This window comes from Lobosporangium transversale, assembly GCF_002105155.1.
Source record: "Lobosporangium transversale strain NRRL 3116 chromosome Unknown BCR41scaffold_39, whole genome shotgun sequence".
In the NCBI taxonomy this organism is placed as follows: domain Eukaryota; kingdom Fungi; phylum Mortierellomycota; class Mortierellomycetes; order Mortierellales; family Mortierellaceae; genus Lobosporangium; species Lobosporangium transversale.
Window position 1 is genome coordinate 249,899 of NW_019029017.1, and position 15,068 is coordinate 264,966.

General features: G+C 41.9%; 5 protein-coding genes across 5 annotated transcripts; 1 reads left to right on the top strand and 4 right to left on the bottom strand.

Moving 5' to 3' along the window:
• Positions 1-83: 83 nt before the first annotated feature.
• BCR41DRAFT_373403 (glutaredoxin) lies at positions 84-1,051 on the bottom strand (the record flags this gene model as incomplete). The annotated part of the gene is made up of 6 exons (XM_022026774.1): positions 84-237; positions 336-414; positions 532-574; positions 663-719; positions 810-914; positions 1,025-1,051. 6 exons carry the CDS (start codon positions 1,049-1,051, stop codon positions 84-86), a joined length of 465 nt encoding a protein of 154 aa, XP_021878251.1.
• Positions 1,052-1,274: 223 nt separating this feature from the next.
• Positions 1,275-3,089, bottom strand: BCR41DRAFT_388743 (hypothetical protein). The gene is made up of 2 exons (XM_022028036.1): positions 2,830-3,089; positions 1,275-2,748 (listed from the first exon to the last, which is right to left on the bottom strand). The coding sequence occupies exons 1-2, from the start codon at positions 2,899-2,901 to the stop codon at positions 1,300-1,302; spliced, it is 1,521 nt and encodes a 506-aa protein (XP_021878252.1). The 5' UTR covers positions 2,902-3,089; the 3' UTR covers positions 1,275-1,299.
• Positions 3,090-3,725: 636 nt separating this feature from the next.
• BCR41DRAFT_359792 (GDSL lipase/esterase) lies at positions 3,726-4,944 on the bottom strand. Its single transcript, XM_022025258.1, has 2 exons — positions 4,640-4,944; positions 3,726-4,539 (listed from the first exon to the last, which is right to left on the bottom strand). The coding sequence occupies exons 1-2, from the start codon at positions 4,853-4,855 to the stop codon at positions 3,829-3,831; spliced, it is 927 nt and encodes a 308-aa protein (XP_021878253.1). The 5' UTR covers positions 4,856-4,944; the 3' UTR covers positions 3,726-3,828.
• A 1,280-nt stretch (positions 4,945-6,224) lies between these two features.
• On the bottom strand, positions 6,225-8,331 carry BCR41DRAFT_424633 (hypothetical protein). Its single transcript, XM_022030465.1, has 4 exons — positions 8,073-8,331; positions 7,707-7,994; positions 7,286-7,606; positions 6,225-7,169 (listed from the first exon to the last, which is right to left on the bottom strand). The coding sequence occupies exons 1-4, from the start codon at positions 8,289-8,291 to the stop codon at positions 6,270-6,272; spliced, it is 1,728 nt and encodes a 575-aa protein (XP_021878254.1). The 5' UTR covers positions 8,292-8,331; the 3' UTR covers positions 6,225-6,269.
• Positions 8,332-9,186: 855 nt separating this feature from the next.
• On the top strand, positions 9,187-11,124 carry BCR41DRAFT_326231 (P-loop containing nucleoside triphosphate hydrolase protein). Its single transcript, XM_022021610.1, has 4 exons — positions 9,187-9,387; positions 9,471-9,537; positions 9,648-10,373; positions 10,484-11,124. The coding sequence occupies exons 1-4, from the start codon at positions 9,359-9,361 to the stop codon at positions 11,114-11,116; spliced, it is 1,455 nt and encodes a 484-aa protein (XP_021878255.1). The 5' UTR covers positions 9,187-9,358; the 3' UTR covers positions 11,117-11,124.
• The last annotated feature ends 3,944 nt before the right edge of the window (positions 11,125-15,068 follow it).

The window sequence follows — 15,068 nt, forward strand, 5'->3', positions numbered from 1 at the left end:
AAAGAAAGGTGAATAAAAAAGCTTTCATAGATTTTCGTTATATTACGCCAAATTTTTTGTTTTAATTCTTTAAATGTGGAATCCTATGCGCGGGGATTCTCCTCAGGCTCCGGTTCGACGAGGCCTTCTTTAACTAACATGGACTCTAGTTCACCACTTTGGTGCAGATTAAGCATGATATCGCAACCTCCAATGAACTCGCCATTGATGTAAACTTGAGGAATAGTAGGCCATGATCTAATGTCATCAATAGTAAGCATAGGGTAACTTTAGTGTCAACATGAACACGACTTTTTTTTTTTGATCCAATGCAAATATTTCCTTTCACGACGTACGAGTATTCTTTAATACCGCTACGGAGCTCTTCATCAGCCAAGATATTGAAAGTTTTCAAGGACTTTTTCATATCGACACCTATTCATAATCGTTAATAAAATAAATCAATGACATGTCAGAAAGCTATTGATATCTTCTCATTTTCTATTTTTCCTCTCTTATTATTCAGATCGAACTCTTTCTTGAGTTTTTTACCTTGAACTGTAAGAATTTGCATGACTGCACGGCTAAATCCACACTATGAGATAAGAGTGTAGGTGTGAGCATTAGTATTATGGCCGCATCAAATGCTGAAGGTTTTGTTTCTTATATGCTGCCTCTTTTACCTGAGGCATATCAGGAGTTCCTTTCATAAAGACGACAAGCTTGTTATTGTGTATTGCCTACCAAAAAAAAATAAAATAAAATAAAATAAAAATTAGTAGCTCCTTAATAAGGCGTAGTATTAAACTCATAAAAAAAAGCAAACATACATCCTCAATAGTCTTCTTGGTAGAATCGGAAAGGTGGCGGACAGCGAAGCTGGTAGCAGGAAGGACTGCACGGCGTGTTAAAAGTTGGCTGCTTGGACGGAGGGCCTACCAAAATTGATATAATGATGGAACATTTTTCAGTGCACTAGCCACCCGTACTCTGCTGAATTTCTCAAAGTTCCTTAGTAAAAAAAGCATGCTCCAACGATTTATACCCATGTGGCAGTGCGAAGGAAACTCATGGTTGACAATGCGTGAATGCGGTTTTAAAAAAAAAAAAAAAAAAAAAAAAAAAAGGGACGAGAAGAAGGATTCGATCCTCTCATTTGTCATGGTCTGGTCGGAATATTTGAACCCAACCTGGATTCATAAGCCAGCCACCCACATCATATCAATTCACTTAAATCCCTACTTCATTTTCTCTTGCTTCATTGGCAGATTATTATGTATTTTAATAACATTATTGTAAAATAGAAGAACACCAATATCACTATGACCAGTCCTCGCGTCGAAGCGTGCGAAGACTCTTTTTAGGAGCAATATTGCCAAATGATGCATATTCACCAGCATAGTCTTGTACACCTTCATTCGAGTTTCTGGGTGAATGTCTTGAAGGCTCACAATTATGCAACTCTCTATTGCTGGCGATTCGAGAGCTACTGGTGGATATGGATTCACCAGTTGCCACTGTTGATGACATAGCTCTAGGAGATGCAGATCTTGCCGCATTATCCGGACCAAAGATATCACCGTCTCTCATATTACTGGACAGGATAGGTGAATCAGGCAGACCACGAGGGTTATCGTTGTCGCGGAACTTTGCGTGTGGAGATTCCATTAAAGTAGGGTCTTGCAATCGAAAAGACTGAAGCGCTACATTTCGATCCTGAACTGAAGGAGGAAGGGCAGCGGAGGCGTAGGGATGATTTATGTCGGAATGGTCTATATTATGGTGCGTATACTGATCAACAGGGTTGATGACCCAGAGCTCTCCCTGTTGCATGTCGTGGTTCCAGACAGTGCTATTATACATGTTAGAATCATTGTAATAATCCTCCGGTGCAGTATCCACAGGTGGAGCATTGTTGTTTATGCGTTGTGGTAAGTTTCGATCAAACGCAGCTCGATTTCTGCCCATCGAACTAGTCGTTGCATAATGGGCTGCCATAGGGAGGTGAGGAAGATCTTCGTGATAAATAGCCGGATTGGAACGGTATGCCTGGTGCGAAGACGACCCTTCGTAGGGACCATAGCCACCACTGTTGTAGGTTTGTTGCTGTTGAACAGGATAACCGGTATTAGACTGCATTTCATAGTTGTATACATCATCATATCCTCCTGAAGTTGTGCTATTTAGACCAATGGCCCCACCGCTCGTAGTGGGACTACTACTGGCTAGGTACCCATGGCTAGCATATTTCTTCGGCGTGTCACTCATTTCTTGAAGGGTATCAAAATTCAGCTCTCGGCTCTTATGGTGACGGCGATGATAGCAGATAATGCAAGAAGCGATGATAATGATCAGGGCCGTAATACCAATGATTGAACCCACGATAACGGGGACATTGGTAGGGCTAGAAGATGAAGAGCCAGCATCAGACGAAGCTTGGGGGGATTGCGAAGACGACTGTGAAATAGACGGAACTAAATCAGTAGTAATGGGATTGACTGGCTGAGTAGTTGAAGGGATGGAAGATAAAGTTGCAGAGCTGAAAGTAGTTGTTAAAGAGGGTATGGTGAAAAGAGTGGTTGTCGTTGTAATGGTCGTTGTGACTATGGTGGTTATTGGAATAACGGTTGTAGTAGTGGTGGTTGAGAGAGTGCTGCTTGAGGGAGTAGTATTGATTGTGGTTGTGGTTGGAGAGGATACCATTGGCGTAGAACCATCAAAGGAGCTGGATGGCCTCCGAATGGTGCCTGAACTACTAGATGTGGTGCCCTATCAATGCAAGTTCTGATGAGAAAAAATAATATGTGTACCTTGAATAAGCAAGTCTTATGACCAAGTTTGAATCCATACCTGTGCCTCCACAGGATGCAGCACGGCCAGCATGACCAGAACAGACAAGCAAGAAGGAATGAAAGAAAGCATGGTTATCGAGGGCTTTGGAATCCCTTTTTATTTTATTTTCGAATTATTTTTTTTGGTGGTCGGTGGAATGAGTGGAGAAGGAATGTGAAGACAATTGCCAGAAGTTAATTCTGCAACAATGAGAATTGAACTGCTGGAATAATAACAATGAGATTTGGAGAGTGGAATGATATTTTGTCTTGGATAAGTTGTAGAAAGAGGAAGGACGAAAAAAGCAAAAAAAAAAAATAATAATAATAATAATAATAATATATAATGAAATAAATTGCTTTGATCCTGTTTCTGAGTCTTCAGTCTTCAGGGCGTTGCTGTTATTTTCTATTAAATAAATACATATTCAAATGTATAATAAATAATTCAAGTAAAATGTACATTAATGGAGACGTACCCTGTTTCAGAAAAGACGTCTCAATTAGCGAGTCGAGTCTTGTGGTTAAAGCCCCTGGAGATCTGATTGATCACATTGGCGAAATCTCCCAAGTACATGTAACACGAAATACCGTTCGACCTTTCAACTGATTTCATTCAGGGACCATCTTACATTCGTGATCTAGTCAAGGGAGAAGTGAATAGGCAAAGGAATGTATCAAAAGTATATGCATGAGACATCTGCCAAAGTCCTTGATTTAACCTCCTTGGACATCTCAAGTACACTTTCATGGCCATGACAACAAATCAAAACTACCAAAGCCCTTAATACATTCGAGTTATGCAATAATAATAATAAGAGGTCGTAATTAAGATAGTTAAGAGCGGTGGATGCATGCTTACTGTGCTTACTCTAGCATGCCCAGTTATGAATGTACTGTGACACGAAGCAAAAACGTTATTGCATTTAGACTTTCAGAGGAGATCATGTCAAAAATAACATTGTTACATGTATATCTGTATAATATAAATATTATATTTATGGCTGTGACGAGCACTCTAAAGCCAATTGAGAACAGCTTTGGCGATCTCCATTTGGATTTTGGCCGAAGGGTGGAATGCATCCCAAAAAAAGTGCTTGCCTGGATTTTTACATACATTCTTGTAGTCAATGCTGACACATCCATGTGTGACATCGGTGATGCCTAGACGCCTCAGCTCCTTGGGCTGGTAAAGATAAGCAAAAAACTTGGTCAAGTCGAAAAATGCTATTTTGGCCTTTTCTTTGTCATGAAAATTGCAAGTGCGGAGAGAACCTGGGCCTGCAAGACTGCCATATTCCTCCTTGACTTCAGCGGCAAAAATGCCAAACTCAGCTTGCTCTTCCTTGGCTTTTTTACTGTACGCATCGGCCAAAGAAGTGTTCGTAATGGCGTATGGAATCAATCCAATGTTCTGATTTTGAATTACTAGGATTCTTCGTGCACCCATTGACACGAGACGTTTGATACCGGTATGGATCCTGTCGACAACAGCAGACGGATCCAAGGAGATGTCGAAAAAGAAGTCGTTGCCTTGAAAATTGATCACAAACACACTTTCAGCTATAGCCCTCTGAGCATATTTGGATGCATAAATATCGAGCTGCTGAAGGAAGCCTGGGACAAGAATGTTCGAGTTTTGGCCAGTCAATCCTTGAACAAGATCTGAATCAGTAGTGGCACCTCCATAGGCATAGTTAACCACTTGGTAGTTCCTAGCTTTTACAACCTGGCAGAGCAAATACAAAGCGATATCAGTAGATATGTCTATTGGATACTTTTAAAGGGTATACGACACTTTTTTCTAAGGAACGTAAGCGTGATCATACATAGTCGGGCCACGCAGGTCCATTGGAGAAGCGACCTTTGTAATAAAAAGGGGGAGGCCAGGTTTTGTTTGACAACTTGTAAACATTGCCAGATTCAGAAAATGAGTCTCCGAACACGACCAGTTTCTTGAGGGTGCATCGTACGGGCGTCGCGAGTGCTGAAGGCAGCGAAACTGCCACAGCGACAACAGTCATGAAGATGAATTTGACCAACATGGCTCTGAATAATGTGGAGTGTCTAAATGGATGGAAAAGGAATGAAGAAAAGAAAAAATTGTTCTTCAAGGTTTAGTTTTAGGTAAAAAAGAAAAAGGAAAAAGGAAAAAGGAAAAAAACTATTTTTACCACTTTTTTCTACCACCATTTTTACTGTCAGTAAAGCATCGATCTCCAACTCACCCGATCAATCGTCCAAGCCCGCTCTCTTAGATCTAGACTCAACCAGTCGGGACAACGTGCTCATAAAAAAAAAAATTGACGGAACGGACAGATTCCAGTCTGACCAAAATTCAGATCAATTGTGTGCTTGTCAACGATCACAAATGAGAGAAAGGTACCCATAAACCCTCTTGAGTAGGCTTTGTCCATAGATGATATAAGATGCAGTGCCCGCCACAATTGTCTGAGTTTTTTGCTCTCCATATTTTATAATCTTTTATTGCGTGCTCACAACGAAGTGGATTAAGATTAAAAAAGTGAATGAACATAACAATACGAATAATAAGCAACATAACCCAGTCCTAGGGCTAACATCGTCACTTCTAGTGTGACAGGTTGGCGAAAGACTTGGGATCCCCTGCTTCTGTGGTGAATATCTGCCTAAATACCGCCAAAGATATCACAAGAAAATCAGCGGGCCGTGCGAGGAAGGTTGGCGGTAAATTGGCTCTACTTCTTAAACAAGAACTCTGGCGTAGTCTACCTAATTATTCTGTTGATGCTCAAAAGAAAGCCGACAAACAACCCCAAAACCCTCTATCAGACACCACCATCAGGAGATGTCTCAAGAGAATTGGTATGAAGGCAGGAAAGATAGCGAAGAAGCCTTATCTTAAGAAGTAACGCATAGGGAAGCGTCTCTACTCACATACACCAATGATAGACTCAAGATAAGAAAGCTGTCGTTCGGTCAGGTAGGTCCAAAATCAACCGTGTCTGCTTAGATAGGATGAATTAGATCTAGGATGACCAAGAAGCCATCAATGAGCGGACTGCTCAAGGAGTAGTGAAGTTTAGTGGCAGGAGCCATGGTACGGAGCTGTATTTCGTGGGGCGGGTCTGGCCGGGCCTGTAGGGTTGGGGAGCATAAAGGAAAACATATAAAGCACTAGCCGTATAAATCACCTCCGGGTGAAGCACTTTCTAGAGAGTATTAACATAGCTGACAAAACGACTTGATTACCTTTTAGTGATGATATTGACACTAGGAATGATGACATTGGCCCCACGGTTGGGTATGCTGTTTATTATTCATATCGCTATACTTACTCAGTTTTTTTTTTTATCTCAATCCAATTCGCTTTGAGGATGCAAAACATTTGATCAATTGTAGCGAGCATTGTGGTAACTATGGAGTGGTTCATTTGGTCGCGCCACAATTGGACGAAAATATATTTTTATTTACAAGCAATCACAACTCTGTTTTTCTCCGCTGCCTTTTATCTTCGTCCTTACCCTCGTCTTTCTCAGTACTCTTGGGCCTCTTGGGGCCCTCTAGCATATCCAACAAGGCCGCAAAGTCAACACTCGACAAAAACTCGGCTTCTTTGCTCTTTTCCTCGTCATCTTTAGACTGTCTTGCCAATTTCTTATCTTCTTCCTCAATGAGAGCATCATTGATCAGCTGTATAATATCTTTTTTATTGTTGTTTTTCCTGGACAGCTTGCTGACATGCGTCTTTGACTTCGATTCAACCTCCTCCTCTATCCTTACATCATCCTTGCCTTTTGCTCCTGAAGTTCCGAAAATTGATTCTAGAAGCGACTCTACTTCCAAGTTCTGAGCTTGATCGTTCTTTTCCGCATTACTATCCGCAAATCTACCAATGCGTTCTATAGCCTCAATTTGGCCCTGGCTCATATAAGGCTTCAATTCCTTAAAATATGCGTCGAACTCGGCGAGAAGGTCATCAAGCTGTTTACGCCTAGCAGCTGCTTCCGCCTCATCGATCAAAGAGGCCATCTCCTTAAAACCAGAGGGCATTTTGGTGCCGATAACATTGGTCTTGTCAATCAGAGTGTCCTCCTCTGTATGGAGTCGCTGCTGCCCAAGCTTAATCTGCGCATTTACCCCTTGAAATGCCATTGCTTCAGTCTTATCATCAACGGCCTCGGGAAGGGTAGCCTTATACTGTTGATATTGCTCATCCGAAACGATGCGCCTACAGTCGATTTTGTTGGCTTCCGGAGCTGGAATAAGCTCAAATGCTGGGTCTTTGCATAGTGCTGATGAGTAGATCACCATTGTGTAAGTGCAGATAGAAGGCTCAGTGACTTGCTGAATGCGATCATCAACATTGGCGCATTGGAACTAACCAGAATCAGCGTGCAAAGGATCTGTGTGTAAGATTCTCTGGGAGAGCAATCTGGTGCGACATAAGAGTAAACAACAAGACTAAATATAGAGCAATCACTTGATATATTTACCTGAACTTCAACCTTTCGCGGTACGCCTGTGAGGTCGCAGATTTCACCATAGTCCCAATGTTGGACGAGGTATTTCCGCTCGTCGCTTGCGCCCAGATCTGTGGAAGTGGCGACACGCCTTTTTGATGATGCTGATGTTTGTCGCCCTATAGATTCGCCATTGTTTGGTTGTGCCTGAATCTCAGATTGCGCAGGCTGGTAATTTGCAAGGACATGTGTCGCAGCTTCACTGGTCGGCTCCCACTTCCCATTTACGTTGTGTGCGTGATACTGTCGGATGCGCTTCTTATGGCAGTATTCATAAGTCCAATATCCATAGATCTATTATGCATTGCAGCGTTCATCAGTCACTGGAAAACTTTGTTCAATAGGGCTTTTTTTTTCTTTTTCTTTTTTTTAACTTATCATGACCATTGCATACCATGTAGAGACAACGACCTGTCAAATGGTCTAGGAGTGCCAACCCTCGCCTGATACTTTGCTGCTTCTCCTCTTTCAACTCCTGAGGGGTCTTCTGAGGTTCTTCTTTGACTTCTTCAATGTGCGCCTCAGGGATGGAGCAGGTCCAGCGCTGACCATCAGTATCGGTCATAATTACGCTAGAAGCAGGTACCACGCTACGTATAGGAGATTCCTTGTCACTTTTGCCTCGATTCTGATCCTGTGTCTCGGGCTTGGCAGTTTCAATTTGAGGCATGTCTTTCACAAGCTTCAAAAGTCAGAAAACAAGCCGTTAATTTTTACTGTCTAGTGTAGCCTATAGGCTTTATAGAGGCACAGACATTACCTGCTGACGATGCATGTTTCCGAGTCGCATTCTCTCGACGCCGACAGCAGATACTGGAACGAGCTCGTCCAGAAACTGCACATGGTATTGGGGGTGTGCAAGAAGGTCATTGAAAACAAATCCGGCCGAGTAACCCAAGCCTGCAGCAGGTGTGAAGAGGTAAAAAGAAACAAGGGCTGTGAATGACGCCTGGGATGGAGAAATGATCTTGAGCCTCATGTCAAAGGGAAATGTCAGAAAAAAAGAAAGCGAGAGTGTGTCAACTGCATGCATAAAGATACTCATACCTCCAAGCACACTATCTGGCTATTGCTCATTGGCTAGTAGTATATCACATGACTATGTAATGACCTGATATATCCATGATATAATTAATAAGAAGCCAAGGAGCCATTTGTCCAGGCACAGACCTCAAACAGAAGTGGAGTTCATTCTGAACAGGCGGAGGACAGGCGTGCGCCTCTGGCCTGGGTTTGTGGAGCTTTCATCTTAAGGGTATGAAGGGTGACGAACACGCTCAGAAAAAAAGTCCTTTTCTTCGTTTCTCTTCTCTCTCTCCTCTCTCTCTTCCTCTCTCTTCCTCATTCCAAAATATATCGCCAGTTTTTTTTTTTTTATTTTATTTTTGTTTTCCTTCTGATCTGATCTTGTACAAATTTCAATCATCGACTGCTCCCACCCCTCCAACTTTTTTTTTTTTTTTTTATTTCTTTTTGTGTTTGCTGCTACTGCCTACTACTTCCACTGTTACGAAGCAGAAGACAACAATAACAAACAAGACAAGGCAAAAAACGACTACATAACATTGAAACTTCACATCAAACAGATCGGATCCATTATTTTTCTCTTCAACACATTTTTGGTCTCATTCGATCTCGTAAAAACCACCAGCTCTGCACTCTTGTGCCCCCCTTCCGTCCTCCATCTCTTTCTCCTGATTTCTTGATTTCCTTTGACTATTCTCACGCGACACATATTCAGTCGTTTTTTCTTTTTCTTTTCTTTTATTTCCTTTTGTTATTTTTGTTTCTCGTCACTTTTCATTCTGTTTTCTTTATTGACGAGGATTTTACATCCACGCGACGTTTAAATTGAAACTTTTTTTTTTTTCAACCTCGTTTCTCGATCCTTCATCAATAGCCCATTAAATCATCTTTTTGTTTCTTATTGTTTTATCTTCATTCCCTCTTTTTTCTATTCCTTTTTTTGTATTCATCATCTTGATTTATTTCTATATTTTTGTAAGCCTTTGACCACTATTGAACTCCTCTCCGTTTTAAATTACGATGGCCACCAATCAACAACAACATATGGCGTAAGTTGATGTGTGAATTTAACGACTTTTTTATAAGTCAAACAATCCATTAATTGAACATGAACTTTTTTTGTTCATCTTAGCCACGAAAATGATAGCTGGAAGAAGCAGTTGAGCCTTCCAGCAAAAGATGACCGGCCCCAGACAGAGGTAAAGTTACATCTGACTGCTCAATAGAGTTATTCGCGTACATTTGTTCTGGTAATGTCAGTCTCGTGAGCACTATATTTACTTTTCTCTACTTGTGTCTGATGACATAGGACGTCACTGCAACTAAAGGCAACGAGTTCGAGGACTACTTTTTGAAACGTGAACTGTTAATGGGTATCTTCGAGGCTGGCTTTGAGCGCCCATCACCCATCCAAGAAGAGTCTATACCAATTGCTCTCGCTGGGAGAGATATTCTCGCTAGAGCTAAAAACGGAACTGGGAAGACTGCCGCCTTTGTGATTCCCTCCCTCGAAAAAATTAACCTCAAGAAGAACAAAGTCCAGGCTCTACTCCTGGTTCCTACCCGCGAATTGGCTCTCCAGACAGCCCAGGTCTGCAAGACATTGGGCAAGCATATGGGCGTTCAAGTCATGGTCACGACAGGAGGCACGACCCTTAAAGATGATATCATGCGTCTTGGTGAAACTGTTCATATTATTGTCGGCACGCCTGGCCGTATCCTTGATCTCGCTGGCAAAGGAGTGGCCAACTTCAGCGAGTGCACAACCTTCGTCATGGATGAAGCAGATAAACTTCTTAGCCCTGAGTTTACGCCAATTGTTGAACAATTGCTCACATACTTCCCCAAAGATCGTCAAATCATGTTGTACAGTGCCACCTTCCCCATGATTGTCAAGACATTCAAAGACAAGCATATGGTCAAACCTTACGAAATCAACTTAATGGACGAACTCACTCTTCGTGGTGTCACACAGTACTATGCTTTTGTGGAGGAACGCCAGAAGGTTCATTGTCTTAACACTCTATTCTCCAAGGTTCGTTTCATCATCATCACGCGTTAGGAAAAAAAAAACTCTTCAAGTGTGATTGCCGTAGCTAAAATATGCTTATTGGCATCGCATCCCTTATCTTTTTTTATTTATAGCTTCAAATCAACCAGTCTATCATTTTCTGTAATTCGACCAACCGCGTGGAACTTTTGGCCAAAAAAATTACTGAGCTTGGATACTCTTGCTTCTACTCGCATGCAAAGATGCTTCAATCACACCGTAACCGAGTATTCCATGATTTTAGAAACGGAGTTTGCCGCAATCTGGTTTGTTCGGATCTCTTAACTCGTGGTATCGATATCCAGGCGGTCAATGTCGTCATCAATTTTGATTTCCCAAAGAACGCAGAGACGTATCTCCATCGCATTGGCCGTAGTGGTCGCTTTGGCCATCTTGGCCTAGCCATTAATCTGATCACGTATGATGATCGATTTAACCTTTACAAAATTGAGCAGGAGCTGGGAACTGAAATCCAGGCTATTCCTCCCGTTATTGATAAGCGCCTTTACGTTGCACCTTCGGCGCTCGATGCTGTCGAACACGAAGATCAGCAGAAACGCGCTCAACACCAGCAGCAACACCAGCAGCAACATCAACAACAACAACAACACCAGCAACAACATCAGCAGTATCATCAGCAGCACCAACAGCAGCACCATCAGATGGCGCACCATCAATACCAGCAGCAGCAGTTTCAGCAACGTCCGCAGCAGCAACAGCGCCGATAATTGTCCAGGATATGTTGTGGTTGTCATAGGATGGCCATTCTTCTTCCCTCGTGTGGGAGATTTTTTTTTTTTTTTTTTTTTTTTTTTTTTTTAATATCATTTGCTCTTGACTTCGTAATGTCCCTTTGATATGAAGTAATGAGAAGCGTCGAACTTTTTTTTTTTTTTTTTTTTTTTTTTTCCTTTTCTTTTTCAATTTTTTTTTTTTTTTTTTTTTTTTTTTAGAAAGAGCCCCTTTCTTTCATTTCTTTCTTTCTTTCTTTCTTTTTTTTTGTTTTTTTTTTTTTTTTTTATGCGGTGTGCTCGAATAGATAATAAAGCATTCCTATTTCACCATTATAAAATCAATACTCCGTCATGTCGTTTACGCAGATAATCAAATATTGTTGTCTTTATGGACGCTTTAAAATTTCAGATTGCTCCAACCTTTCAAGACATCGATTTTAACTATGGGTACCTCAATAGGTTGTAGGACATGATAGCTATACTGTCCATAAATAACATGTTCAGTAAGAGTACCATGGAGAATATTAACGACGTGAGCCACAATATAGAAACACCAGCGTCAAGAAACCAAGAACAAGTGCAGCAAAAAGGAAGTCATATAAAAACCTGCACAGAAACCAATTGGAGATGAATGAAAATCTATTTATTGCATGCTTCTATGGAACAATCAAGTCTTTTTTTTTCCTTTTTTTTTTATTCAAACAAGACATGCAGGTCAAGGTTTTTAATGTCCATCATATCAGACAGCCGTGACACCTCCGCCATACTGTGCCCAATCGTTGGATTACGACCAACGGTAGCAGCCTCTATTTCACCAACGACAACAACGACGGCAATTCAAGTGCATGCACAACAAGACGGCTACCATTCCATAAACGTAAAATATTGGCGTAGGAATAAACCGTAGTTCAGTTCTGGAAAAAGAGTTATCACTCCTTTTTTTTTTTTTTTTTTTTTTTTTTTTTTTTTCGCTCTGTTGTGCTTATTCAGAACCTAACCGAGAATCCGCCAGTATACGAAGGCAGAACTATCACTTACAGGGCTAAGTGGTCGATACATGTAGATTTGAATGTTATGGTACTTCGCTTACAAGTGAGGCAAAATCCATTCAAACAAATACTTTAGGTATACAATCAATTGTATACTCTCTTCCACATACAACTACAATACAACACATCAATATTCTCCAACCACCATCCCCGCTGCCAATGAACACCCCACTGGACGTGTTAAGAAAAAAAAAAAAAAAAAAAACACAGTGATGGCGATAGCGATATCAAAGTCTAGGGTACTAGCAATAATATCAGCAGAAGGAGAAGCAATGCTGACTTGATCCCATACTTGATCTGTTTCTCTCATATCAAGAGTTCTTGATACTCTAATCCAATCAGTTCTGAAGAAATATTCATGGAACAGAAAAATACTTTCTAAACAGCTGTAAGTCAGCTTTTTTATTTTTATTTTGAGTAACCTGATCCGCCGTTTTTTTACCATTCTCAATGACATTTTCAACGACCATTGCTGCCGTTTTGTAACAGGACTAGAAACCTGTATCTGGTCTTGCCGACTATGTCAAGCTAAACATCTTATACAATTACCACTACAAGTTGCTGTACCCTAAAATCATAAGAACAAGGATATGGGCATGGACAGGGATGATCAACTATAGAACCCAAAGTGTCGACTGATAGATCCCTCAAGTTCCTATTATAGGTCTTATATCAGATATGGACTTGTATTATCATAAATACCATTTTCATCGCTACTGCTTGCTTCAAGGCTGTCAGCTCAAATGTGAATAGGGGAAAGCAGGAAGAGAGAGAGGAAGAGCCGAGAAAAAAAAAAAGTTTGTCGAAGGGACAAAGTTTGATGAGGCTAAACAACATCATGGTTCACACGCCTCTGTTTTGTAGACATCGATGAAGATGAACTGCTTTTTTTCCTTTCTTCCTTTTATATTGTTACAGTTATTACAGTAGCATTAAGGTTGCTTTCGTTCATAGTTTTCTATCTGTTTTCTTCTATATATTACAAAAAATAAAAATAAAAAAGTCAAAATTTATATCTGACGAGTGATTGGCGTGGTAGGCGACATCGCATGAATTGTGGAGGAACGAGGTCTTGTCCTGACACGCGACAATAATCCACCACCGTTGCTACCTCTAATGCCACCACCCACGCTGCTGCTGCTGTTGCGTTTGTTCAAATTTGGCTCTTCGGACGACTGTGCTCGTGTTTGTCCTGCCATGTCAACCCCTTCGGGGAAGGTCATATGATATGAGAGCTTAATCGCCGGATGTTCCAGAGGCTGAGATGGGTCAATGTTCGATTGGGGATTTTGCTGTTGTTGATGGTGGTGCTTGTGGAAAAAAGGCATTCCAAATGCTGATGAGCTAGACGCTGTCAAAACGGACGATTGAGATTGCGACATCATCGGATTCATGTACAATGACCTCCCTTCTTGAGGCTGCGAGAGCGTTTGTTGCTGCTTAGTTGGCGTAGCTGGAGCAGATGGAGACGAATCCAGTGTGTTGAGTGCTTCTTCAGACTTTCGACGGATAAGACGCTTGAAAATATTGCGGCCAGTTCTCTTAGGAGAATTTGGAGGTACAGGGTGTCCGAAAGGCTGCAAATACCGACTATCCTCTGTCGACTCATCTACATCTATTCCAAAAGACAGTCCTTGATGATCATTCAAATGCTGCTGCTGCTGTTGTTGTTGTTCGAAAGGGCTATCATTACATTGGGGCTCCTCAATACGAGGATTCGATGGGGCAATATCCTGGTTTCTGTTCACCGTTGTGGTATCATTGATACATCGTATCATCGGCTGATCCGCATTGCCAGAAGTGATTCTCCTATCTGAGATATCTATAGGATCTTGTGGCCCCGAAAGGATTGATTCATGCTCCTTTACGACAATTTGATCCTTGACTGACATTCCAAAGGAATTATCACTACATGGTGTTGGGATTGGCATCCCAGTTGGGATTTCTTCGCCATTGCTGGCAATAGGCAAGGGCTCGGGCAGAGTACCTGTTTCAGGCGGCGGCATTGAATTGCTCTTCGCTAATGAGATGATCTGTGGATTAAGGGGAAGTGTAGATGACAGGCTGACATCATGAGGTGGTAAATCGTTTCCACATGTTTTGCTGTGGAATTTAATGTCATCCATGTCATCCCCATTATTTCGTCGCTTATTCTGCGAAAGATCCATATCAATGATTTGTCGAACCGCCGCTGCCTCCCGGTTCAGCATGGAATGCATTCGTACGGGAGTCGGATATTCACCAATGTATCCCGGGCGAGCATGTAGAGCTTCTTTTCGAGGATCTACGTCGATCGCCACAGCCTTGCCCATAATGGACTGTGTTGGAGGCAATGACGCGCTTTCCAACAATGGAGCAAGGCCTGCTTCTAACTTTGCAGTCTCGCTTTGAAGAGATCGGCTGCTCTCTTGAGATGAACGTCGTTGCTGCATGGCAGTGAAAGAAGTATACTCGTCAACTCCACTAGGCTGCGCAAATGTACCATCTCCGTCAATGGCAGTGCTGGTAACTCGACCCATTGCAATTCCAACTTTTCCCACAGCCCCAAAGTTGCTGCAAGAATCAGGACCGCCTGTAGGATATCCCTGATGCGATGGTGCAGTAGGAGGAGTAGCGTTGCTGCTCTTCCTTTTGGCCTTGTGGCTCAAGGACGAAAGAATGCTTCTAAAAGAACTCGGGTGACTCAGGTGCTGTGCATCCTTAGGGACATTGGACTGAGAAGAGGAAGTAGTCGATGATGTGATTGAGAAAGAGTCGCTTTTGTTTCGAGTCCTTTCTCCAGTGACTGTGCTGCTAGTCGAGGTGTTATCTGTTGAAGAGACAACGATGGAGCTGAAATCCGACTCATCGTCCAAATCATCACGTCTGAATTCCTTTCGCAATGGGGACGCCGGCGT

Coding starts and splice junctions, on each gene's coding strand:
- BCR41DRAFT_424633 (XM_022030465.1), bottom strand. CDS start 8,291: ATGAGGCTCAAGATCATTTCTCCATCCCAGGCGTCATTCACAGCCCTT. Junction 7,995..8,072: donor GAAACATGCATCGTCAGCAG/GTAATGTCTGTG, acceptor TGACTTTTGAAG/CTTGTGAAAGACATGCCTCA. Junction 7,607..7,706: donor CAGGTCGTTGTCTCTACATG/GTATGCAATGGT, acceptor AATGCATAATAG/ATCTATGGATATTGGACTTA.
- BCR41DRAFT_388743 (XM_022028036.1), bottom strand. CDS start 2,901: ATGCTTTCTTTCATTCCTTCTTGCTTGTCTGTTCTGGTCATGCTGGCC. Junction 2,749..2,829: donor TGCATCCTGTGGAGGCACAG/GTATGGATTCAA, acceptor TTGCATTGATAG/GGCACCACATCTAGTAGTTC.
- BCR41DRAFT_326231 (XM_022021610.1), top strand. CDS start 9,359: ATGGCCACCAATCAACAACAACATATGGC. Junction 9,388..9,470: donor AATCAACAACAACATATGGC/GTAAGTTGATGT, acceptor TGTTCATCTTAG/CCACGAAAATGATAGCTGGA. Junction 10,374..10,483: donor TTAACACTCTATTCTCCAAG/GTTCGTTTCATC, acceptor TTTTATTTATAG/CTTCAAATCAACCAGTCTAT.
- BCR41DRAFT_359792 (XM_022025258.1), bottom strand. CDS start 4,855: ATGTTGGTCAAATTCATCTTCATGACTGTTGTCGCTGTGGCAGTTTCG. Junction 4,540..4,639: donor GACCTGCGTGGCCCGACTAT/GTATGATCACGC, acceptor TTGCTCTGCCAG/GTTGTAAAAGCTAGGAACTA.